The sequence below is a fragment of the Anguilla rostrata genome, chromosome 16 (assembly GCF_018555375.3).
Source record: "Anguilla rostrata isolate EN2019 chromosome 16, ASM1855537v3, whole genome shotgun sequence".
NCBI classification, from domain to species: Eukaryota; Metazoa; Chordata; class Actinopteri; order Anguilliformes; family Anguillidae; genus Anguilla; species Anguilla rostrata.
The window spans coordinates 17,909,138-17,935,311 of record NC_057948.1 but is presented as its reverse complement, the minus strand read 5'-3'; the positions used below and the strand labels follow the sequence as shown (position 1 = coordinate 17,935,311).

Genomic DNA, 26,174 nt, shown 5'->3' with positions numbered 1-26,174 from the left:
TCAGCACTTTCTTGTCACTGAGTAAACAAGGAATAAAATGCTGATCTTGTCTTTCCAGTGGAACAGTCCGGTTAATTTAGCAATGCAAGCCGGGTGGGTGTTCTGGACACAGCGTAGAAGCGTTTGCCTTTACCTGAAGCATCTGCATTGGCGGTTCTTCCTTTTACAGAACACCTCCTAAATCAGTTTCGGCTTTGTAGCCTGACTGTGTCACAGCCCCTGTGTGACATTGTGGCGAAGCAGCCAGGACATCATGGCAGTGCTGAAGAGGAGTCGGTTGTGATGCTTGTGATGTTGGTCTGATGCTTCGCTTGATGTTGCGTTGGGGCCGAGGGCTGAATGTGGCATGGCCATCACTTCCTGTCTGATCTCCATGCTCTCAGTGCATTGAAGCCTGGGCTGTTGTGGCAATGCCACATGATGCGATGATACCACAGGCCCCCATCTTGCGAGGCTCAAAAATGCAGCTAACCTCCTTGAAGCCTTTAGACTTCGTATGTGTTTCCACAGGGTTATTGTTTCATGATGTATGTTTCTTGACAACATCACAAAGAATGTGCTTATACTGTAATATATCCTGCCCAAAAAATGATGATTTTCCAATTTATAAATGATTGTTGAATAAAAACATGCATGTGCTGCCAATGTCTTACTGGCTTTAATGTCTCCAGTTAAGCTGACTGCTGGCCCTCCTGCCCAGTTTAATAAATGTAATCTTGTGGTAACCGTGAGGGCCTTTAGGGTAGAGCTGAGAAATGTGTCAGTGAGACACGCTGTAACCCCCCCCAACCCCCTCCCCACCCAAATGTTGAGCGGGAGCCCTGAGTCACAGCTGTGATGGCCTGTCCAACCACAGAGCTGACACCCCCAGAGGTGGAGGAGGTGGAGAACAGGAGGACGTGCTCCTGCTGGAGAGACCCTGGAGGAGGGTGTATGAGCGCTGGGTGTACAGAAGGCTCTCACCCAGCGTCCCCTCAGCTTTAATCGCCACACCGGGACTGTGTAACACCAGCACCTCTCCTAACCATAGCCAGCACCCCTCTAGATCTGCATGACACAAAGCGTCACCACATTGATCAAGCGCGCTGCATCCAAACGGGTCCTGGCGCGTCCATGTCAGAAGGCTTGTCATGTGACCGCTGTCCAGAGCTTCCAGCGGTTCGCTGAGCCTGATCTTGAACCCGAGGCTCCCCTAGTGTCCCAGACGGGTCAGTGCTGCTGTGCACTTGCTGTTGCTGTGTTATGGACAGAGTCAGTGCAGTGTATCTGTAAGCAAAGAAGATTGTTGTGTGTTTGTTTTGCCATTTAGTTTCTGAACAATATAGAGGAAACGTGGGCATTTTTTGTGTGTTGCCAGCTACACAATGTTCTGATATACTCTGAAACTGTTATTTCAGCCTGTCTTTCTACAGATATGAGTGCTGATGAGTGTTGACAAGATACATACTGGGCATTTTCCCTGGGTTTTCTTCAGGCTTAGGGAACGTCTGTTGCAGAAGAATGCGATTTAGTCTAATGTGAGCTGATGGATTTAAGCGTCTACTGGAACGCCTCCACAAGAATATCTGACTGCCTTTTCACCGCCTATATTGTTGATTTTGGGCTTTGTCAAATTTTGGCTGCCAGTGGAAGAAGCAGCTCCTTAAGAGGCAGTGTCCATTACTGACCGGCTGAGCATTCGCCGCAGTAACACTGTTGCACCACACGAGGCACTACAAAGCAAAAAGGCCAGGAGTTGCAGGCAGTTCACACTTCCAAACAGACAGTTCAGTCTGAATAACCTGTATTGTGAGCGGTTTCTTCTCTGCATGGCCTGTGCACTGTATGCACGCGTGACAGGAGCAGCCTGGGCACACGCGTGACAGGAGCAGCCTGGGCACACGCGTGACAGGAGCAGCCTGGGCACACGCGTGACAGGAGCAGCCTGGGCACACGCGTGTCTCTGCATCAGTGCGGTTCAGTACAGCCACTCACGGTCAGGTTGGGTGGTGTTCTCTGTGACCACACAGGTGCCTGTTCTCCTGGATGTCACGTTGCGTTCAGTGCTCTTGCCTCTGCAGTTGGCTGATGATATTTCTTATTTGTGTACAGCTCTGTATTGAGCTCCAGTTGCAGTAGCACTACTTACAGAAGCGCCGTGCTCAGTGGGTGATGACAGTGCTGTTGAAGTCGGTACTGCGGTCGCACTTGCGGCCGTGGGCGGGGCACCCACACGGCCTAAGATGCACTGCCCTGGCGTACTGTCCCCCCACCCCCGCTCTCCTCTGGGTTCCACAGACCCCCCCCCCCTCCCCCAACACTCTTTTAGCTAAACGGGCTCCTTCCCTCCACATTCCTGATGCGTAAAGTTGGAGTCGAGCCTTTTACTCCGTTATGAGCATCATAAAAATGTCTCCCGTCGGCGAGGGCGCTGCGCAGTAACCCTGGATACGGCTCCAGCTAGCGCGTGGCTCACAGCGCTCCTCTGCCGATCGCTTCTCCTGCGCTCGGTGGAGAGCCTGCCGTCGCGTGCGCCGCGTTTCGGGGGCGTGCCGGCCGGTGGTCTGTGGGACGGGCGCTCTGCGCTGACGCCGTGTTTGTCTATGAATGGGCAGATTCCCATGGCTCTCTACAGAGGCCTCAGACACGGGCGTGGAGCTAGCGCTGCCTCCTGCTGCTGCTGCTCGGGCGGCAGGTATTACATTACTGAGTCAGCCCTCACACAGTCAGTCGCTCATAGAACTCCTCTGCAATCACCCTCTTTTCTCTGAAAGTGAAGATGTATTTAGCCACTCTGAAGCTGAATGTCAGTTGAAGGCAGTCTGTTAGTCATAACCTTTAAATGTACCTTAAATGTACCGGTCCTTTACCCTCACTTCTGCTGTTGAACCTTTCTGCCCTCTAGACGTCAACCCACGTTGACTTGCAGTAAATAGACTTGTAGTGTGAATTCAGATGTATTTATTTAACAGTTCTAGCCGTTTTCTTTTATCCTTAAAGTCCTGTTAATCTTTGCACAAATCTTTGGTCTGGATTTTCCCTTCTACATAAAGTGTGATTTCAGCAATGGTCAAGTGAATGCAGGAAATAGTGCTCAGTCTGTAGAAACTGTACCAGACACAGGTTAGTGTTGCGTTGGGATTCCCTCTATGGGTGACTTTGCTGAATCTTCCTCATTAGAAGTGTTGTGTTTATCAGAGGCACTTTGGCCAGGCTGTTTTAGCTGTAGGTTGTTAGCGAGCTGGCTGGGTTTGGCGGGCCTGTGGGTGTGTCAGATTGAGTGAGTGAACTGGCTCTCGTGCAGCTTGTGAGTAGCTGCTCATCTGAGATGGTCTTATGGGAGCCGGCGCGTTCCTGCTTCCTGGCCCCTGGCAGTGTCTGTGTCAGAGAGCTGTCATCCGCAGAGGCGTGACGCGCTCACTCTTTCACCACTTCGTCTCCACAGAGAACGGGTGGACTGAAGTGACGTGTGTGTGATACAGGAGAGACCTTTTCTCTTCTTGTAACAGGACAGTGAGGCTTTGAACCGAAAACGAAAGAAGCAGCCCGTGCTCTGAGTGACTCACTGATTTTATCCGGCTGTAGCATTGTCTCTGTGCGTGTCATGCAGTGGCTCGCTTCGTTCAGGTGACTCAGCGATTGACAGCACGAGTGCCGCTGATCAAAGGGTTAGTCCAATCTTTCTCCGCCATCTTGGCTTTACCGTAAGCGGTTGGTGAGTCAGCTGGGGAGTGTAGCGATTGCACGAGTGCCTCCTCAGATTGGGCTCTCTCTCCCCTGATTGGCTGTGGCACGTGGACAGCAGGCTAAAACCCCTCCTGGGGAATTTTTGTAAAAATAGGACAAACGCTTTAAATGAGCGGCTAATGGCTTTTCAGTCCCGATGAGCATCACATTTGCATGTGCCCGCCAGTGGCCGTGTGATGAGTGTGTCACTAGGGCTGTGGGCTCCTGTGCTGGCCTGCTGGAAAGGCTGCTGCAGCCGGCAGGTCTCTCTAGTGTGGGCTCTGTGTGCAGTGAGGTGGCAGGGCATCTGTGGGGCACAGCAGTCACTGCGTTCCTCACAGAGCGTGGTTGAGCGCGTGTGTGTGTTTGTGTGTTTGTGTGGGTGTGTGTGTACGTGTGCGTGAGTGTGTGCGTCTGTACGTGTGCGTAAGTGTGTGCGCATGCATGCAAGCGTGTGTGTGTGTGCATGTGCGTGCACGTGTGTGTGTGTGCGTGTGTATGTGTGCATCTGTGCGTGCGTGTGTGTGTGTGTATGCGTGTATCTCTTGTGCGTGTGTATGGATGCTGGCCCTTCCTGCGTGTGCTTGTGTGTGTATAATAACTGACTTTTCCATTTCCTGTGTTTGAGTATTTGGAAGCAGATGTTTCCAATAGGAGAGAGAGAGAGTGTGTGTGCACATGCGTGTCTGTGTCTGTGTGTGCGGGTGCGTGCGAGCGTGCGCGTGCGTGTGTATAGGTGTGTGTGTGTGTATGTGTGTGTATGTATAGGTGTGTGTGCATGTGTGTGTGTATGCGCATACGTGTGTACTTAATTGTAAGAGGACTTCCTGTTGCACTGGGCCTGTGTGTGAGTGTATCGGAGCAGAGTTCTGGCTCAGACCCCATACAGACAGGAGTTAATAATACAGCTCAAGTTGTTGCTGGTCTTGCATTGGCCTTTTTTCCACTTGTGAAAAATATCAGTAATATTGTGTTTCCATGTTTAATAGAATTGTATTAACCACAGTTCCATTACGGCATACCTACGGAGATCTCAGAAAAATGAGAAGTTGTTTACGTTACAGTTGTCATTTAACATGGGTATCTAATTGGACTTTGCAAGTAATTTGGTTAGCTTTCTGGAAAAGGCCACTTTCCTTTTGAAAATGCGAGCCAGAAGGGGTTAGCTGTGTGGAAGAGGCAGTTGGAAAGTACTGTACCGCACTGCGCTGATTTTTTAGGTACTCTACGTGTGACTTGGCGCCATCCCATGGATGTATTTTCCCCATGACATTGCAAAAAAAAAAAAAAAGTATTTTTAAAATGTCTTTGGTATTTTGTTCTCCGGTTTTTATTGTGAACTGTGTCAACAGTAAGAGTTCTTTATCAGTGGAGGGTAAACTGGCAGGGCATTACACACCTAACTGTGATACGCTCCCTCCCTCCCTCCTCCACAATCAACACTCTTATCAGCTACCTCAGAGTTTCTGTTTGAACAGGGGCCATAGCAAATAAGACAAGACCCCTTGTAATCCGTTAAGAGCCTATTTACATTTCAAACACACGGCCCTCTCTCTGAGGATAATTTGCCCAAGTGTTCGTTAACTGAGAGCTCTGTGACCCACCCCGATAGTGCATTGCTTCTCTGTGGCATTTTATCAGCCTCCCTGGTACTGCTGCCTTTCACACACAGAGCAGGAAGGACACACATTCACCAACTGAGACATAAAAAGGAGAGGAAATGGCCCTGAAGCCTTCCCATCATGCAGTGGGGTTAAGGCAGGCCACACTTGTGTGCATGTAATCGATTTTACTCAGTGGGTGGGGCCTGTTCACATTTTTTGGGATATTCATTGGGTGGGGCTGTCTGAGCCAAATGGAAGTATTGGGTAATGTTGAATGGGCGGGGCTTGTTTAGGCTGTGTAGGAGATTTGGGTGCTGCTCTGTGGATTCTGTGCTCTCGCTGAGGTTCCGGTCATGAGTCTCCTGGTGAAACCGATCCCCCAGGCCTGATTTATGGGCTGGCAGGCTGGCAGCGCCCGCTGGCTGCTCTTCAGCTACGCCTGGCATGCGTTGCACCCGCTGATGGCAAAGCCAGACACCCCACACGCTCATTACGCCTCAATCCTGTTCTTCCGCAACCACGTTCCCCCCCCCCCTCTTCGTGAATGGAGTTGTCATGAAATGCTGTGATTAAGAGGTTACTGTGGTTCACTCTAGCCTTGGGCTGCATGCAGGCTTGGGGAGTGCTAACATTTGCAGCGAAGTCAGCTCGCTTGCAGAGCTTGTTGGACTTGGTGTGACTAGTTATCTGAGCAAAGTGAAGGTTGTGAGATGGGGGGGGGGTGAAGAGTTTGCGTGGTCACCAAACATCAGTAAAGACCCCCTCCACCCCCCCCCCCCCCCATCAGTCCTGCTGCAGCTCCACCCTTCCCCTCCTCTCTCTCTTGGTGTGACAGTGAAGTGACCCAAAGCCCTGTTTCGCAGGCTGTGAATCTCCCAGTGCTTCACTGCTTCAGGCTTATTCTGCGTGCACTGAAGACTGTAACTCCGCCTGTCAGCAGCTTGGCTGCTGTAGGATTAGTGAGATAACATCTGCAGCAGAGATCGGGGTGTAGCACTGCGCTGAACACAGTTCCACAACATAACTGGCCCTTTTTAATTGAGAGTGTACATTGAACCAAAACTGCAATGAGGGCCCATTCGTTATGTAAGGCAAGCTTCCCTTGACTAAACCCTACAGAGATCCAGTGGTCGATCCCTGGAGGGATGCCTTTCCTCCAGGTGAGAGGGCCACAGACCAGCGTTGGTGGAGTCGCTGCGTCTCTCCGGTGTTTCCTCTCATATTGGCCCCATCACAAGCTGTCACCGTGGAGCTCCTCTTTTAAAGAGCGGAACTTACTGCAGGCTAGCGTTTAGCTGGGTCCTCTTCGTGCGGTGGGGCTGTGGCACACGGCCCCTCGGGGTCAGGGCAGGACGCGGGAGCGCAGGGCCTGGTGTGTGGGTAGGCCTCTGTGACGGCTCACACTGGACTAGGGCTCACCCATTTATCTGGTTTTTGGGCCCCTCTTTTGTTCTCCCATTGAAACAATCATCCTCTCAGCTGTTGGATAGAACTATTTTCCTGTTATTCTGTGATACAGCTTTATTTCATGAATATGATAGAAAAACTAGGGTCTGACATAGTAGCAATGTGAGGTTAACATAATTGACAAATACTGACTCTGGGCCTCATAAATTCTGTTAAAATAATCATTGATTTGATCCTTCTGTATAAAGGCTAGGGGTGAAATAAAACATTTCATGCCACCCAAGTACTGTCATTAAGGGACAAGGTTGTTGTCTTTTCCTGTTTTACCTTTCTTCATTCTGTTTCCAGAATGAAGGAGAAATACATTTGGGAAATTAGGTAGAAAATGAAAATTAACTGGTCTGCTCAGCAGATGACTTTTAAAAACAATTTTGTAACAGTCGGCTAAAGGTTAGGAAAAAGAGAGTCCAATGCTACATTCAAGCCCCAACTGGATTATGTCCTTTAATGTATCTTTTGCTGTCCAAGAATTCCCCAGGAAACTTTGAAAAGAAGCTATGAGAAAAGAAGTGGGGGATAGAGCCGACCGCAGGGACTTCTGCAGGAGTCAGACAGGGAAGCATGTGGCAGCCATGTTGTATTATTTCCTCCGCACTGACCCTGAAACACACAGGCCCTGGAGGAGGGCATGCCATGTTGACAGAACCTTTACCATGAAGTCACACACTGCTGGGGTTTTTTAACCAGCCCAAGCTTTCCTTATTTAGTGCACAGAAGACCCTGACAGGAGTTTCCACTGTGGTCATATGACTTACTGAAGTTATCTGGGTCACAGCCATACTTATTATCTTACAAAAGTGTTGATATACAATTACCAGCAATGCTGACAGTGGAACTGACAATGTATGTTCATGTTGTTAATTAGAGAATATATGTTTTGTCATATTTTTAATGTTGTGTTTTTAAAGCCAGGTTTTAGGCTTTGCAGTGCTGTGTGTTTGGTAATAATGAAAGTCTTCATTGTGTGCAGCAGCTCCCTTTCCATGGTGTGTTTTCGGTTGTGAAAGGGGGTCATGCGGGGAGCAGGGCTGTCTGGCCAATGGGGACGTGCGGTCTGACGGCTGGCCTCAGTGACCTATGACGGCCATTAGCGCAGCGCCCTGCAGGGGAAGGGTCCCGCTGGGGAAGCGCACGCGCTCCGGGCCCTGAAGACCGATTAGGGCTCATTTACGGCTCTGCCAGTGCCCTTCACGCCTGGCCTTTCCATAGACGTGTGTGTGTGCTTGGGCACCAGCACAGATAACTTTTGGCAATGTGTTTTGTTTCATTGTGTTAAATCATGTCTCTGAGGCTGAGTAGAGATGAGGCTGTTAAAACACACTGTTCTGCCCCCCCCCCCTTACCTGTCCCCTTCAGGAGGAATACCGCTCTGAGGGCATCAGCTGGCACAATATCAACTACATCGACAACACCGGCTGCATCCACCTCATCAGCAAGAAGCCCACGGCGTTGCTCCACCTGCTGGACGAAGAGTGCAAGTGAGTGCACCCTGTGCTCCTGTCTCCTGCTCCTCCTCGACTCCACCTCCTGCTCCTCCTCTCAGACTGTGCTCTGTAATCCTGTATGTCATCGATAGCACCGTCATCCAGACTAAGCAGGCTCTCTAACAACTATCTGTTGTGCAATAGAGATGCAGGGTTTTTTCATTTTCATAATCAGATAATCAACAAAGACGGCGTAAAGTCGTCAGCTGGATCTTTTTAAACACTCTTCTCTCTGGCCTGCTTGTAACAGGGCTGTGTGTGATTTAGCTTAGCGGCGTTGAGAGTAGTAATGGAGCCGGGTCATTGTGTCTCTCCGCACCTTCACTTAGAGCCCAACGCGCAGAGCGTACCGCCCTGATTTAAGCCCTCTGAGTTACGGTCCACGTTCACGCCATGGCAGCCCCAGCTCTCCGCCGCTCGTCCTCATTGGTCCGCGTCAGCGCGAACGTAACTCACTTCTCCGGGCCATGGACGTCATCTGTGCTTTTTATGAAGCGTGACGTGGCGGTTGTGAAAAGCCTTTGTGCTCGCAGGAAGGTTGAAGGCCGGTCAGCGGTGACACAATCAGGACGTGTGTTGCTCAGAGAGCCGTTCTCCCTGCCCTGGGCCCAGTCCCGCAGCTGAGCCAGTCCCAGGGTTTATGGGTAACAAATGACCCTGCTTTAATGGGAAGTGCCAGCACACGTTCATAACTGAGAGATATTGCAAACACCTGATTGGTCAGTGTGTCTCTAAAAGCATGCATGAACTATATTTAACTTGTCAAAATGGTATTTCCTGGACATTGGAATAGATGTGTTTGGGCCATTTCCTGAAGCATGAGCTTATTTCCTGTTTCACATTTTTTAAGAATAGTATCAGAGAGGTCTTCTGCTGGTTTCCTTTCACAGTTTCAAAATGGTGCACTTCTTGGAACAGAGGTGAGATTTCCAGTGACACTAAATATGGCTGTACTGAGCCCCACATGCTTTGTTTTTCAAAGCTCATGTTCCCCAGCCTTCTGGATAGTCTCTTTTTTCTTGTTCTTTTCTTTTTAAGCCCCTCGGCCTGTTTTGCGGCCTCTGTGACGTGCAGGACCACGATCAGCTCGGTTTTGCCGACCCACGCTTTGCTCAGTTTACAGCTGCCCTCGTTCAGCCTTCAGTGGCCTGGATCGCCATGGTGATTTACCACAGCAGGCCTCTGTTTACCAGATAAGCATCGGCATTGGGAGCTACAGCGAGGTGGGGGTGGGGTGGGGGTGCTCTAGATAAGCATCGGCATTGGGAGAGTTACAGCGAGGTGGGGGTGGGGTGGGGGGGTGGGGGTGCTCTAGATAAGCATCGGCATTGGGAGTTACAGCAAGGTGGGGGTAGGGGTAGGGTGGGGGGTTGGGGGGTGCATTGGGAGAGTTACAGCCAGAGGGGAACACCCTCTTTTGTTGCCATGCTGTAGAAATGCCCTTTTCATGGCCGTGTTTGTCCACGGAAGCTCAGTGTAGGATAATCTTGTTTCTCCCCCGTCCCAGTGCTTGTTTAAATGAATGCTTTGTCATAAATATAATAATAAGACAGATATGTCATTTGTTCTTCTGTTTGCTTTTATTATTATTATTATTATTATTATTATTATTTATAATAATCAATTGCATTTCTAGAGTGATTTTCAGGGAACTCAAAGACACGTTAGGGAGATAAAATATAATGCACACAGACAACATAACAATCAGTCACACATGTTCTCTGGTCTTTACACCCTTTTAAGGGGTTAAAGGCCGGTGTAAATATGTCTTGAGTCTTTGATGTCTTTTTAATAATCGGGCTGTCTGGGTGAAGCAGCTGCAGCTGTACTCCAGAGCTTCCTGGTGGAAGCCCGTTACGATGCACGGAGAGGGGCTCCACGGAGAGGGGCTCCGCCCCGCTTGGCTTCCATTCGCACTCCTCCACGGTCCTCCTGCCGTATATCTAACCCTGCGTCCAGAGCCCACGCTGCTGCGGGATTTATGTGTTTGCTGTATCCCCATAGCCCGCAGGCTCAGAATAGCATCGGCCAGTCACCTGGCAGGACCGCGGACGGCAGGGGACCGGAGAACAATAGCGCTAGCGTTAGCGTCAGCTGTGCGCGGACTGCCGCTGTGAGAGCGGAGGGCTGATCCGCGCTGTGGGCTGATCCGCGCTGTGGGCTGATCCGCGCTGTGGGCTGATCCGCGCTGTGGGCTGATCCGCGCTGTGGGCTGATCCGCGCTGTGGGCTGATCCGCGCTGTGGCGTGCCGGCGCGTCATGGAGGTCAGGGAAACGTTGGGCCGTGGTCAGCCCTTAAGGGAATGAGGGGTTTTTTTTTGTTGACACGTTTTGGCTATCGTTAAGAACTTTCGCCGATCGTGGGTTTTTTTTTTGACACGTTTTGGCTATCGTTAAGAACTTTCGCCGATCGTGGGTCTTTCGTTTTCTCGGTCTGGAAGCTGACCAGCAGCGCTCAGATTGGACGTGTGGAGTTTTCGGCAGAGGTGTGCTTTCGGGGTGTTGGGTTCTTAAAATCTTCTCCCTTGGTCCCAATCATGTTAACATCCCCAGTAAATGAAATCCGGTTTTGGAGAGGGAGAGGGAGAGGGAGGCGGGCTCGTGGCCGTAGTGAAAGCAGGAGCTGAGCGCTTCATCGCGCTCATCTGGTAGTGATCACGGCTGGGTTGGGGAGCGGGGTGATTAGGAGGTCCGCGGGGTCACAGGAGCTTCCCTGAGGCAGCCAGGCATCCTCCCCGCTTCACTCCTCCACCTGAAAGAATTCCTCCGTCATGGTTTCGGAAGGCTCAGGGTTTTAGGAATCATGGCCGACGTTGACCCCGGCCCGAGTCGAGCGCGGTGTCCGTTTGGGCCGGCCTGCCTACCTGAGCGCGCGCTCTGCGCAGAGAGCAGCTGTCTCTGAGCCGACGCCCCCCGCAGGAGGGGAGGGCTGAGTGACGGGACTGAGCGCGTGCTCCGCGCAGAGAGGAGCTGTCTCTGAGCTGGCGCCCCCCGTAGGAGGGGAGGGCTGTGTGACGGGACTGAGCGCGTGCGGGCCGCAGCGCCGGGGGCTCTCTCAGGTAACGGATGCGGCGGGGGGGGGGGGGGGGGGCGCGTTCGGACGCTCCCGGGCGCGCGGTCACCCCCCTCTTGGGCTTTAGCGCTAAGCCCAACCCCCCTCTCCCGTGCCCACAGCTTCCCACAGGCCACCAACCAGACCCTCCTGGACAAGTTCAAGCGGCAGCACGAGGGGAACAGCTACATCGAGTTCCCCGCCGTCATGGAGCCGGCATTCATCATCCACCACTACGCCGGCAAGGTCAAATACGGGGTCAAGGTTAGTGTCCTGACGCGCGTGCGTGTGTGTGTACACACATACGTGCGTGTGTGTGTGAAACATACGTGTGTGTGTGTGTGTGTACACACATACGTGCGTGTGTGTGTGAAACATACGTGTGTGTGTGTGTGTGTACACACATACGTGCGTGTGTGTGTGAAACATACGTGTGTGTGTGTGTGTGTTTATGTGTGCAGGGGATCTGGGTGGCCTCCTCTTGCCTTGCGCATCAGAGCCCCCCTCTGACGCCAGGCAGTGAGATGGGGGGGGGTGGGGTGGGGGCTCATGGGAGCCCCGGCCGCTTATGTAACGGTGCTGCAGGAAGGTTCGCTTTAATCACTGTGAGAGGAATCGCTGCACTCCGGCCCGTTTGGGGGGTTTAATCAGATTCCTGGGCCCATTCCCAGCTGTGTATTTACGTAATAAAGGGGAAAAATAGCCCTGGCACAGCGCCGCTCTGGTGCTCTGAGCCGTCACCACAGGCTGGTTCTGTCAGCTGTGCCGCACACACCCTTTACTCCGCCCCTGCCGCAGTGACTGACAGCCCGACTGCCCTATCGCGTGCCTCCCCACGGCTCAGCGTGAAATCTGCTTCTTCAGTTTTCTCCTCCTTTCAACACTGTTCATACCGGATGCATTTCAGCATGCATGTGACGGTCACACCCCTGGGCTTTGTAATGAGGCGGGCCAGTATCGCCTAAATCTTGCGTGAATAGCCTCAGCGGGAGGGAAACAGGCTTTAATTAACAGTGTTATAATCCAGGTCAGCCTTAGTTCACTCTCGGGGAGATTATGGCTTGTTAATAAGATGGCCGTCACAGGTTTGAACCCCGAGGGCAGCGGTTGGGACACTTTTACCCTTAGGGACTAATGCCAGCGTGGCTGTCCAGGGATAAACAGCTCTCTGTTACATCATGCCTCTGAGTAAATTAATATTTATCATGTACAGTTCAGGCAGAGTTTGATCATGGAATGGGAATTCAGTTGCTGCCAGAGATGTATGTGTGTTCAGCCTGCACAGATTGTGTAATATGTGGCTATGGCTGATAGATAATACAGACATGCTGTAGTTGTGTACGTGGCGGTGAGGTTTTAGGCAGGTGTGCGGAGTGTGTGGACTGTGGGCCTCACCCTTCTCTGGGTCCGCAGGACTTCAGGGAGAAGAACACGGACCACATGAGGCCCGACATCGTGGCGCTCCTGAAGAGCAGCAAGAACGCCTTCATCTGCGGGCTGATGGGCATCGACCCCGTGGCCACCTTCCGCTGGGCCGTGCTGCGGGCGTACTTCCGCGCCATGGTGGCCTTCCGAGAGGCGGGGAAGAGATACGTGGAGAAGAAGAGCGGTGAGTCCACACGCTGGAGAGGCCTGCGCTCAGACACACGCACACACTCCACACGCACGCACATACACACACACACATACACTCCACACGCACGCACGCACATACACACACACACACTCCACACGCACATACACACACACACACACACACACACACACACACTCCACACGCACGCACATACACACACACACACATACACTCCACACGCACGCACATACACACACACACACTCCGCACGCACACACACACACACACACATACACTCCACACGCACGCACACACTCCACACGCACGCACATACACACACACACACACACACACACACACACTCCACACGCACGCACATACACACACACACACACTCACACATACACTCCACACGCACGCACATACACACACACACACACACACACTCCACACGCACGCACATACACACACACACACACATGCCCACACAGACATACACAGGCACGCACATACACGCACATACACACACATACATACACATGCACGCACATGCACACACACAAACACACACACAGACACACTCACATGCACGCACATACACACACACACACACACACACGCACCCCACACGCACGCACATACACACACACACACACACACACAACACACACCCCACACTCACGCACATACACACGCACACACACACACACACACACACACACACACACACCCCCCACACGCACGCACATACACACGCACGCACACACACACACCACACACACACGCACACGCACACACGCACTCGCACACACACACACACACACACCACACACACACACACGCACTCGCACACACACACCACACATGCACAACACACACGCACAACACGCACGCACACACACGTCCTCATACACGTACAAGCGCGCACACACACACTCACACCCACACACACGTGCACATACTCGTACACAGAGTACAGTGTGGGTGTGCCCCGTGCCACGATGCATCATTTTAATGCCTGTCTGACTCACTGTTCTATTTTAGCCCGCAGTGCCATATGTCTCTGAGCACGCCCGGTCGGATGGTAAATTTGCTTAAAATCGAAGTCCTGGGCGGGAAGAAGTTGTTCTTGTGCACAATGTGTCGCCCAAATGTTTCCAGCTGACTAAATGAGGTTGATTTCACAGTTCAGGACATACAGTAGTTGCTCAATTATTCATCAGCTGTGCAGACTGTTTGGCCCCCCAGGCTGTTCAAATATGCATCTTTACCAAAAAAAAAGAGGAAAAGCGGCCTGCGCCATCTTGTTATATAAGAGCAACCATGAAGTTACAACTTAACTTCATCCTGCCAAACAGGCTGTTGGGCCATAAATCCTTTGCACCATCACGCTCAGCACACGATACGACAAGAGCATTCAAGCAGACTTTTACGCTTAAAAGCTTTGCTCACAAACTCCTTGTCTAGACATAGTGTGACACGCGCTAGCCCCTCCCCTCTTATGCTGCTGTGGGTGTTGCTCTGACTGGAGAGGCTAACGCAGGAGAGTGGTGTCCCCCGGTTTGGTTCTGCGCCGTGCAGGGCAGGCATTGAGGCCTCCTGGGCTGCGTACTGTGTCTGTTCCACTGCTGGGTGGCTGCAGGTCATACTGAGAGGAGTCACTAGAGGGCGCCCTCCCTCCCCTCTGACAGGAAGGAAGTAACCCCTGATGAGGCAGACCTTGTTGTGACTGCTACTACACCTGGCCTCTGAAGCCCTGGATCAGTACCATGTGTGGGCGAGCTAGCGTCATTTCATTTTATTTAAGCTCTTTCATCATGGGGTTTTCATACGAGTCTCCTTTGTGTGGGTCGGAGTCAACAGCTTCAGATTGAATCTGCGCTTGTTTAAGACGTCTGTGTTAAAAGCCGGTAGATTGCAGTCCCTCCCCGCCTCATCACTCAGCGGTGACCCCTCTGGTGGAAGGAGGTCCTGCAGCCTGGCTGTTTTCCCCAGCAGCCACTGCTCAGCGCAGCGTTTAGACCACGCTGTGATGGAGGCGGAGCCTGACTGCTCGTGTTGCAGCCATCACGCAGGCCAGGTTATGCCCTCCTAGAGGTTAGGAGATGGGCCTACAGCCTCATCTGGGCATTCAAATGCTGCACAAAAAGAGAAGAAAATGGTTGAATAAAAACAATGTTTAAAAAAATACATTATTGTATTTTGCCTGTGATCTTCACTAATCCCCAGTTTCATTTTAAAGCCTAGAGCCTGTGATGAAATTGGGAGTGGCTACTGTCTCCCATGACTTCCACTTTATCACAAAAAAGGCACAAAAATAATACATTTTAAATGTGTTTCGAGTGCAAAGCTTTCAGTCAAATCAAATTATGCTGTTTTTGGAGCCAAATGTCCGTTGTGAAATTGTAATTTTTATGCTCCCATTTAGCATTAATCATGGTTTATGTGTGCATTACCCACACTTGACTTCATTAATAGGAATTGATGCATTAGGTTAGTGGTGATGTATAGCAGGTGATGATTCATGCATAATTCTGCTCCTGTGGGAGGGCTCTGTGCAGTATGGAGCAGTCCATGTGGGGAGTGGTGTGTGCGTGTAGTATGTGTTGAGTGGTATGTATGTGACAGTGCGTGTATGTGCGTGTGTGTGTGAGTGGTGTGCGTTAGTGTGTGTGGTGTGTATGTGCATGTTGTGTGTGTATGTGTGTGGTCATGTGGGGTGTGTGTGTGGTGCGTGATGATGTGTGTGTGTGTGATGTGCTGGTGTGTGTGTGTGTAGTGTCGTGTGATGTGTGTGTGTGTGTATGTATGTGTGCGTGTGTGTGTGTGTGTGTGTGTAGTGTGTGCATGCGTGTGTTGTGTGTGTATGTTGTGCATGCGTGTGTGTGTGTGTGTGTATGTTGTGCATGCGTGGGTGTGTGTTGTATGTATGTGCATGCGTGATGTGGTGTTTTGTATGTTGTGCATGCGTTGTGTGTGTGTGTATGTGATCGTGGTGTGTGTGTGTGGTATGTGTGTGCATGGTGTGGTGTGTGTGTGTTGTTGTGTGCATGCGTGTGTGTGTGTGTGTTGTGTGTGTGGTGTGTGTGTGTGTGGGGGTGTGTGTGTGTGTGTGTGTGTGTGTGTGTGTGTGTGTGTGTGTGTGTGTGTGTGTGTGTGTGTGTGTGTGTGTGTCCGTGTTGGCGCAGTGCAGCCGTAGGGGGACCTACAGTGTCTCAGCCCTGCTCTCTCCCTGCAGTAACGGCAGGGCACAGCCCCTGCACTTTCAGCTGGCTGTAGATGGACTGCCAGCCTTTCTGCACTGCTGCTGCACGCAGCACAAACAAGCAGCTCAGCTCTACTGTAACTGTGCCAGGTCCCCACAAGGATGCGAGCTCCGCGCAGGACAGTGTAAACGTTTCCAGATGGGCAGCTCCCTGACACTGACAGACCCATTTAAGGCCGTACGCACTCCAGCCCCCGAGGACCGGGGTGTTTGAGATGATTTTCGGAAAGGGCAGGGAGAAGGGACTGGAGCTGTGCCACTTTGAGGGATAGGGAGTGTGGGTGAGGGACCAGTCGCCCCCCTGCTCTCCAGAGTGAAAGAGCCTCCTGTCATCGCCATACCCCAAACCCGCCCGTGTCCCTGCTAGCTCCCCTCAGGGTCTGGGCCTATCCTTCAGGGAGCTGTAACATTTCACATTCCGCTCCACAAATTTGGCAAAAAGCTCACTTTGCTGAAACCCTCCATCAAGGACAGCCATTTGTGGTTTTGGGAATAAGATTTTTCAATACCCAGACCCCACTGCCAGAAATGTGCTCAGCCCTAAGATTTATTTAGTGTAGCTTAATGAAATTACCCTCCCAGGTCATAACTCAGTTGGCCAGAGGGGACCTCTAGTTGCAGAATGCTAGTGGCAGCTGACACACTTACGGGCCAGATTCTCTGTTCTCATTGGCCGAAGCACAGCCAGTCAGGCTTGCTTTGAGCCGACGTGGAAAAATAAAGCCGTCTCCGCCATGCCGAGACGTTTTCAATTCGACTGTTTTCTGTAAGCCTTGCAGTTGTTTCTCTTGTAGATTGCACTCATTCTTCTCTTTTTTAATCTCTCTCTCTCTCTTTCTTTTTGTCTCCTCTCCCTCTCCTTCTCTTCTCTGTTTGTTGTGTTTGTTTCTTTTTTGCTTCCCCAAGGGCATGATGATGCTGTTCCGTGTGCGGTCTTGAAAAGCGTGGATAGTTTTAGCTTTCTGCACCACCCTGTGCATCAGAGGAGCTTAGAGATCCTGCAGAGGTGCAAAGAGGAGAAGTACAGTAAGGCTGCAATCCCACAATTCCTCTCTCCTCATTCCACGCACCCGGGACCAAAGGGCGAGGAGACCAACTGCGTTTGCCGCCTTTCGGCTGCCCCGCCCCAAACGCCCGGCTCTCAGCTGAGCTGTAGCCTGCCCCAGAAACTGTTAGCCAACCCGCTCGCAGGCTCGGGCGGTAATCTCCCGAAGCTGCCTGCTCTTTCCCCACCTCGGCAAACAGCAGCCCGCGTTCATTTCTAGCCAATGTATTTATTTTCTTTGACGGAATTTTTATTTCAAGGCCCAATAATTCCAGAAAACTGGCACGTGTGAAGACGTCTTGGCCAAGGCACGTTATTTTCAATAAGTCTCTTCCAAGTGCTTTGTGCCGAGCCTTCTCTTTAAATTGCTACTGCAGACATTGTTTTACCAAGCTGGCAAACATTGCCTTTAGGGAGGAGTCATAGGGAGGCTGTCTGTCTGAAGCTCCCATGTTCCTCAGTGGCCCTGTAGATGTGAAGTCTCCCTGTCAGTTGGTCTCCCCGCCCCCCCGCCTTCCAATCACTGTTTGCTCCTGTAAGTGTCTGAGTAACCCCCCCCCTGCATGACCCACCGGCTCCTCTGCCAGTTCTTCCTCACTAACCCCGCCCCCTCCCGGGGCTCCACTGGCTCCGCATGCCCCCTGACGCATGGACAGGTATGGTACCCTCATACTGACACAATTACGCTCCCACGCACGCACGCACGCACACGCACACACACACGCACAAAAAAACCCAACAGCCATAGAGTGCAGTACACTCTCATGCCACTGGGGGCAGCAGTGTATACCATACCCATAGGACTGTGACCCCCATCCTCCACACACAAGGTCTCTAGGGACAGGGATAAGGGGAGGCTGGATCAGTCAGACAGTGGGTAAGGTATCTGGGGTGGTGGGAGTCTCTCTCCACACCTAACCAATCATCATCCATATGCTGAGAGAATGTGTGTAATGAGACATTCTGCAATGCAGCCATTTTTTAAATTTCATTTTATTTAATGTTAGTTGTGTATAGAAATATTTAAGTGGTGTATAGCACGCACCAGCAGCTAAAAGGAACTTTTAGGAACAACTGCGGAACTAAAAGGAACAAGTGCGCTGCAGAACTAAGAACTCTAAATGATGGACATTGTCTGTTCGGAATGAGGTAGTTTTACCTGTTCTGTTTAAAAAAGAGCTTTTCAGTTTCAGTTTTTTGAGTGATAAGCAGCAATTGTGCTCCAGAAAATATGCAGTTTAACATCAATATAGTCCAATAAAGAAAAATGTACAAATGTACTGTTTTAATATTCATCCTGTGCAGTTAATCCTGAGCTTTCTGTTTTATAACTGTAAAAAAAATGTTTTTAAATGACAACACAATTCTATTTCCCACTCAAAATGAAACATAATTGAAAACATGTGTATGTTTGGCATTTTGCTGTCACTTGCATGTTTGCAGTATATTTACTGCCATATCCTTTATGGCGGTTTCTGTAAGCTGTGTTGAAAGGCATTCTGGAGTAAGCTGTGGTCTGTATGGTCTGCAGTGTGTTTGTAGAGCGTTTGACTGACAGTGGTGTGCAGATAGAGGAATGCACAGTCAGCCTATGGATTTTGTCACCTTGTCTCGCCAGCCATTCTAATGGAATCTGATGGACGTAATCGAAACCATTTCCCCAACGCAATAATCACAATTTCCCAAATACAGTTTCCCCGTGGAATTGGTTTATTGTCCCTGACTCCGGTCCAAAGTTACTGTGCTCAGAAAAGCTCTGACTGTCCTTTTGGTCTGGGATCAGGCATTGTTCCTTCAGTATCATCATGCACAAACCCTGCTCCAGTATCAGGTATCTCTCCATGAGCTAATGCTGCCCACATTTATCACAAGTACATTACCGGGGCTTATGCTGACAACAGAGAGCAATCTGCTTTCGTAGTGAGGAAACTGGAGATGATGCAGTAGATTAGCACTCTGGTTGCGTCTTGGGAGAGTTGGAACACAGCTCTCATTTGAATCTATAACTCACACTCTTTTAGCGCTAGTACTCCAGACTTTGGGCACCATGCATTATTCAAACCCTCCCAGCTCTATACACCCTGACTTAATACACAGTATTTTATGGCTGCTATATGAATGAGGTTTTCCTCTGACTTAAAGGAGAATGGTCCATGTTCACATCTCCTTTATAATGCTCTTGTCTCCACTCTTGTCTCTTGAAAATATTGAGATGTGAAGAGATCTATGACTTCTGGGGCTGCTTTGAGGTGCGGTTTGGGTGTGTGCATGTGTCCTTCCAACTCCTGTTTTGTGTGCGTGTGCGTGTGCGTTTTCCTTTTAACTCTTTGTTGTTGTCTCTGTGTCAATCAGGTATCACCCGGAAGAGTCCCAGGACGCCGCTGTCTGACCTTCAGGGCGCCAACACGCCGAATGAAAAATCTCCACGGTAAGACCCCGCCCCCCCGCCTTTCCGCTGTAGAATTAAGCTGGAAAGGTACCTGCAGCGGTTAGCATTTAGCAGCTCATGGGTAGCTGAAGCAGTTAGCATTTAGCAGCTCATGGGTAGCTGAAGCAGTTAGCATTTAGCAGCTCATGAGTAACTGAAGCGGTTAGCATTTAGCAGCTCATGAGTAACTGAAGCGGTTAGCATTTAGCAGCTCATGGGTACCTGAAGCGGTTAGCATTTAGCAGCTCATGGGTAACTGAAGCGGTTAGCATTTAGCAGCTCATGGGTAACTGAAGCGGTTAGCATTTAGCAGCTCATGGATAACTGAAGCGGTTAGCATTTAACAGCTCATGGGTAGCTGAAGCAGTTAGCATTTAGCAACTCATGGATAACTGAAGCGGTTAGCATTTAACAGCTCATGGGTAACTGAATCAGTTAGCATTTAGCAACTCATGGATAACTGAAGCGGTTAGCATTTAACAGCTCATGGGTAACTGAAGCAGTTAGCATTTAGCAGCTCATGAGTAACTGAAGCAGTTAGCATTTAGCAGCTCCTGGGTAACTGAAGCGGTTAGCATTTAGCAGCTCATGGGTAACTGAAGCGATTAGCATTTAGCAGCTTATGGGTAGCTGAAACAGTTAGCATTTAGCAGCTCATGGGTAACTGAAGCAGTTAGCATTTAGCAGCTCATGGGTAACTGAAGCAGTTAGCATTTAGCAGCTCATGGGTAACTGAAGCGGTTAGCATTTAGCAGCTCATGAGTAACTGAAGCGGTTAGCATTTAGCAGCTCATGAGTAACTGAACGGTTAGCATTTAGCAGCTCTGGGTAACTGAAGCGGTTAGCATTTAGCAGCTCATGGGTAACTGAAGCATTAGCATTTAGCAGCTTATGGGTAGCTGAAACAGTTAGCATTTAGCAGCTCATGGGTAACTGAAGCAGTTAGCATTTAGCAGCTCATGGGTAACTGAAGCAGTTAGCATTTAGCAGCTCATGGGTAACTGAAGCGGTTAGCATTTAGCAGCTCATGAGTAACTGAAGCGGTTAGCATTTAGCAGCTCATGAGTAACTGAAGCGGTTAGCATTTAGCAGCTCATTAATCAGTGCTCTGCTCACGCTGTGCTAGTCCTGCAGACAGAGGGCTGGTGTGTGGGGAAGCGATGCAGTCTGAGCTCTGAGTGAGGTGCTGAGGCCTGACTGCCCCTCAGAGATGCTTTGCGCCCCTGGCCTCCACAGGATGAGAGATGTCTGCGCAGGGGACGGGCCCTGGGGAACGCCCCCGCTTCCTCCGGACCCTCATACCTCCTGAGTTACCGCGCGGCATGACATCACCGCTCGGGCCCGGCCGCCGACCCGGTCTCTCAACGGCGCTTTTGTTGAGCGGAGCCCCTGCTGGCCGCGCTCGCGCTTTCTGGGTTACTCAGCGGCCGCTAACCCATAGCGCGAGGCCCTCGCTGTGCCATGGTGTGGGCTGCTGGAGCCGTTTTGGCTGCTGGGCGTTTCGTGTTTTGGGGTGGAGCTGCATTGTGCATTGTGTTCCCTCCTGAGGGCCCGCGGATCGGCGCACGTCCCCAGCGCCCTGCTCTCAGGGGCGGGCCGGGAATCCGTACCCCAGGACCCTGCTGCTGGGTTAGCGCGTGCGGCAGTACCGGCGCGGGGGAAATGGCGGACATTTCGCTGTCTGCCCCAGCCCTGACCTGCCGTAACTCCACCTCTGTTCCACCCTGCCCCGCCCTTTCCCAAAGAGAAAAACAGAAACTGGGCACGCTCCCCCGGCCCTCGGAATGAGCCAGCGCCCGGGAACACCGAAGCGCGCGGACGCCAGCGGAATTCCTGCTCTTCCCACCTCGTCTTTCCGCCTGGCCGTTGTCCAGTCCCTTCCTGTTTCCTCTGGGCGTTGCTGCGCCCGGCGACCGGGGGCGGAGCCTGCTGCATTTAGAGGCCCTGGTATTGGACGGGCCTTGGAGGAAAGCACCTCTATTTCCATGAGGTCCTTTTGGCCGCGCTACTTTATGACAGTATTATTTACAACCGCAGAGCTCAGCAAGTTTAAATCACCAGTCTCTATCAATCTGCCTCTGTGCTTCAAATTGATAAAAAGTAAAATAAAATAAAAATAAAGACCTCTACATTACTGGATCACTCGCCCCAGTTTTGTGTTATGTACTTGTTTTCTTCATCAAAGACCCGATTTGCTAGGATTCATATGCAAAAAGATTCATTCCCCTGGGTCCCGTTCACACCCGTTTACTCAGAAACCCAAACGGGACCTGCAAAGACCAAAGCAGAGGGGGGACCGCAGGAGGCCGCAGAATGTTAGAATCCGCTCCAGACTCCGCTTGGCTGTCAGCTCACACCACAGTTGGCTGAAGGAAATATTTGCTAAATGGCCTGAATTTTTTCCACTTCCACCACAGAAGATGTTGCAAAATCCTTTGGTTCCCAGCCTGGCTGTTCATTTAATGGCTCTAAGGCCTCCCAGCTTCTTATTTTTATACTCATCTTGTTTGCACAAGTAAACATGTTAGTGTGTGTATGTGTGTATGTGTGTGTATGTATGCGTGTGCGTGTGCGTGCGCGTGTGTGTGTGCTCCAGTGTAAGGGGTATGAATAACGTGTGGAGCTGTATAAATAGAGTGGATTCTGATAAGGTATAGATTCTACTCCGATACCACAAATGGATTTTCTGGGTGGGGGGTGTCTTCTGAGTGCCTCAGTGCATTTGTGTCTGAAGGTTTCTCTGGGATTTGGACTAACCCCTCTGACCAGTCTGCGGAGGCTGCACTGTGTTTGCCCAGGGAGCAGAATAATCAGAGCTTTACCTTACAGAGAGGTCAGGGCTCTGGGGTTCTGTCGCTCTCCTCCCTGGGACTGGTATACACTGCCAGCTGACTTTAACCAGGGGCTCCAGCATGGCACCGCTGAATTATGACCAACTCTTGAGACACAGGTTTCTCCTCCCTACAGAAAGGGAAACAAGATTTTAGGATGAATGCGATGTACTGGCTTGCACTTGCCTGTGTGGGGTGAGGAGTTGTATTCCACGCAGTGGGTTTGTCATGTGTGCCTGACTGTGTGTGTGTGTGTGTCCCATCAGGGAGAGCTTCAGCGTGGGCTGGAACGGGCGTAGCGGGAGGTCCGGCCGCCTGTCGTCCTCGGGCTCCCTGCTGGAAGAAGACGGCGTCTTTGTGAACTCCACCAGCAGCAAGCTCCTGGAGAGGGCCCACGGCATCCTCATGTGAGCCCCCTAGTGGTGATCAGATGGATGAGTCACTGCACTAACAATGTACTGTACTCTGGTGCCTTGGAACCAAAACTGACGCACTTTCTGTTTTACAGGAGGAACAAAAATTACAAGTCGAAACCTAGCCTGCCAAAGGTAAGCCTTACAATCCTGAAACATTTCACACTGATGGGCGTGTCACAACTTTAATGGTAGCGGCAAATGAAGATACTAGTTGAGTGTGTTAGTACTGCTGGCCCTGGTTGAGTGTGGGGGTCAGTGATGGAGGCCCTGGTTGAGTGTGTTGTCTGTACTGCAGGCCCTGGTTGAGTGTGTTGTCAGTACTGCAGGCCCTGGTTGAGTGTGCTGTCAGTACTGCAGGCCCTGGTTGAGTGTGTTGTCTGTACTGCAGGCCCTGGTTGAGTGTGTTGTCTGTACTGCAGGCCCTGGTTGAGTGTGTTGTCTGTACTGCAGGCCCTGGTTGTGTGCTGTCAGTACTGCAGGCCCTGGTTGAGTGTTGTGTGTGGGGGTCAGTGATCCAGACTCTGGGCTGTGTGTTCTCCTGCAGCACCTGCTGGATGTGAAGTCTCTGAAGTACCTCAGCTGCCTGACGCTCCACGACCGCATCACCAAGTCCCTGCTGCACCTGCACAAGAAGAAGAAACCTCCGAGCATCAGCGCTCAGTTCCAGGTGAACACACACACATATACACACACACACACACGTATGCGCGCACACGCACACACACACACACACGTACGTGCGCACACACACACACACACACGTATGCGCACACACACACACACATCACACACATAAACGCAGTAATACTTAACCATAATTATGTGCATACTCAGTTGCAGAAGGTCGCACACACATGCACACAAGAATATGCACACCTAGTCACATGCATATGACCTTCCCCTGATCAGCTCCTTATGTATTAACACACGTGTGCTCACACACTCACACACGCACACGCAGGTGCTCACACAAGCAGCTGAGAGTGATGTCATTTCCCCTGCCTCTGAGAGGACGGCCCAGTCATGACCTGGGCGTGTGTTCACACCCTCCTGGCAGAACCCTGGCCCAGCCCTTCACTTGTATTGTTGTTGGAGGTCAGACCAGTCTGTGTGTTTCGGTCACACCCTAAACACCATTCATGTGGTCATGTCTGCCATTTTTTAGAGCTCCGTGTTTCACAAGTCATTTTTCTTACTCACTAAACTCAGATTTATCACTTCAATTTCTCTATTAAATCTGGGTTATTTATTTACCTACCTACACCACGCTTATTTACTTTTTTTATTCTTTAAATTTTTTTAAATTAGAATTTCATGCTGACAGTTCAGAAGTTGGCGGACATTTGAGGACTTTAAGCAGAAATGATTCAATTAGTAGCAGGTGGTTTACATGACTGTATCAGTGTTGAACTCACTGATGACGTGGCATATTTTCCACCCCTTTATTCATTTTCGCAGATACACACAGCGTTCCCAAGGGAACAGATTACTAGACTGAGCGGCTGCTGAGCCTTTTGCTAAGGCATAAGGCTAGTGAGTGTGTAATGATCTCAAATGTGGCATGACGCTCCCACCCCACATTCTCTCGGACAAACGGTTCAGTGATATTACAGTTCCAGTTTTCTTGTAATAACCAAGCTAGAGCTAGAACTCAAGATGGCCGCACATAAATAATGTATAATACTATCATATGCTCTGAGTTTTATTTATTTACTTACTAATGACTTGTTTTTTTTATTTCGTGCACATTTTTCGAAAGTGACAAAATGGAGGGTGCCTTTGTAATGGTCTGTGTTAGGGTCCCGGGCCTTGGAGAGGTGGGGAAAGTGCTGTAAACAGCCGGTGAAGTGCCCACCCTGGAGCCCTGGCACACATCCCTGCACTAATGTGTCGGTGACCTCACCGCATGAAGTCACCACCCCGCATCCTGTTGTGTGTCTGATTGCTGTAATCCGCCAAGTGGGGAAAGTGAATTCCTGACCACCAGAATAGCAGAACATCCTCCCCCTTCCCTCCCCAACCCTCCACTCCCCTCTCCCTCCAGCTTTCTTAAGAGCACAGATCAGCTCCAAGTGGAGTGCTCTCTCAAACTCGCACTCTATAGCGCCATCCTCAGGAGGTGTCTCGAACACTCCCCCAAAGCTCTCACCCACCCTGTGAGACTAGGGAATCGACTGCAGCCAATGATGAGAAGTCATTAAAACACAAAACCCTCGCATTCCTACAAACAGTTATCCTTATCCTGCCCCTCCTCCCCCCTCTTCCGGCAGTAAAACACTGAGCGTCACCAACAAAACAGTTTTTCAGGAAGTGTTTGTATTTTATCAGGTCTGGTCCTTTTTTCTTTTTTAAAGCTTGTGTATTTTGTGTGTGGGTGTTTTCATGGAACACCTACTGTACATTTGTTTGATTTATTCTCTCTCTTTCTCACTGTGTGTGTGTGTGTGTGTGTGTGTGCGCGCGTGCGTGTGTGGGTAGGCATCTCTGAATAAGCTAATGGAGACACTTGGCCAGTCCGAGCCCTACTTTGTGAAATGTATCCGCTCCAATGCAGAGAAGGTATGTATGTTTGTGAACAGCCTGTAACACATGAAAGTGTACACCAAATACTGACAGAAATCTGCTTTTCTTCAGTGCTGGCAGTAAGATACTCAGTTTGAACATTAAACCCCAATTATTGCTTCTTCATGTGTGAATGCTTCTTTCAACACTTGCATTGTAGTGTGAAAAGTTGCAGGTTTTGAGGAGTGGTCCCCCCTGAATTAGCCTTTAAAGCATAATAGTTGTGCAGTCTCCAGAACAGCACTTTTGGTCTTTAGCTTTAAGCTGATTGGTTGATTTTTCCTGTGCTCCTTGTTGTTGCTTAGTGGTATTTCCGCCCTTCCCCACAGCTCCCCCTGCGTTTCCATGACGGCCTGGTTCTGAGGCAGCTACGTTACACAGGCATGCTGGAGACTGTGCGCATCCGACAATCAGGATACAGCATCAAATACACCCATCAGGTGAGAGAACAGCAAAATCAGAGGGGTCTACTGACAACAAGAGTATACTCACGGAGGGGTCTACTGACAACAAGAGTATACTCACGGAGGGGTCTACTGACTACAAGAGTATACTCACGGAGGGGTCTACTGACTACAAGAGTATACTCACGGAGGGGTCTACTGACTACAAGAGTATACTCACGGAGGGGTCTACTGACTACAAGATGATACTCACGTAGGGGTCTACTGACTACAAGAGGATACTCACGGAGGGGTCTACTGACTACAAGAGGATACTCACAGAGACCTCTTTAGGC

At 50.6% G+C, this 26,174-nt stretch overlaps 1 protein-coding gene across 10 annotated transcripts in view; it reads left to right on the top strand.

Moving 5' to 3' along the window:
• The window catches only part of LOC135242311 (unconventional myosin-IXAa-like), a 160,404-nt gene that overhangs the window by 111,281 nt on the left and 22,949 nt on the right, over nt 1–26,174 (top strand). For 8 of the 10 annotated variants that reach the window (XM_064313331.1, XM_064313335.1, XM_064313330.1 and 5 more), the window contains 10 exons: nt 8,133–8,254; nt 11,435–11,576; nt 12,726–12,921; nt 17,060–17,179; nt 19,551–19,626; nt 22,724–22,864; nt 22,966–23,005; nt 23,418–23,540; nt 25,352–25,432; nt 25,765–25,875. In XM_064313331.1, the coding sequence (XP_064169401.1) occupies nt 8,133–8,254; nt 11,435–11,576; nt 12,726–12,921; nt 17,060–17,179; nt 19,551–19,626; nt 22,724–22,864; nt 22,966–23,005; nt 23,418–23,540; nt 25,352–25,432; nt 25,765–25,875 (1,152 nt within the window). The remainder of the gene's footprint in view (nt 1–8,132; nt 8,255–11,434; nt 11,577–12,725; nt 12,922–17,059; nt 17,180–19,550; nt 19,627–22,723; nt 22,865–22,965; nt 23,006–23,417; nt 23,541–25,351; nt 25,433–25,764; nt 25,876–26,174) is intronic. The other 2 variants (XM_064313334.1, XM_064313333.1) reach the window with 1 other exon arrangement.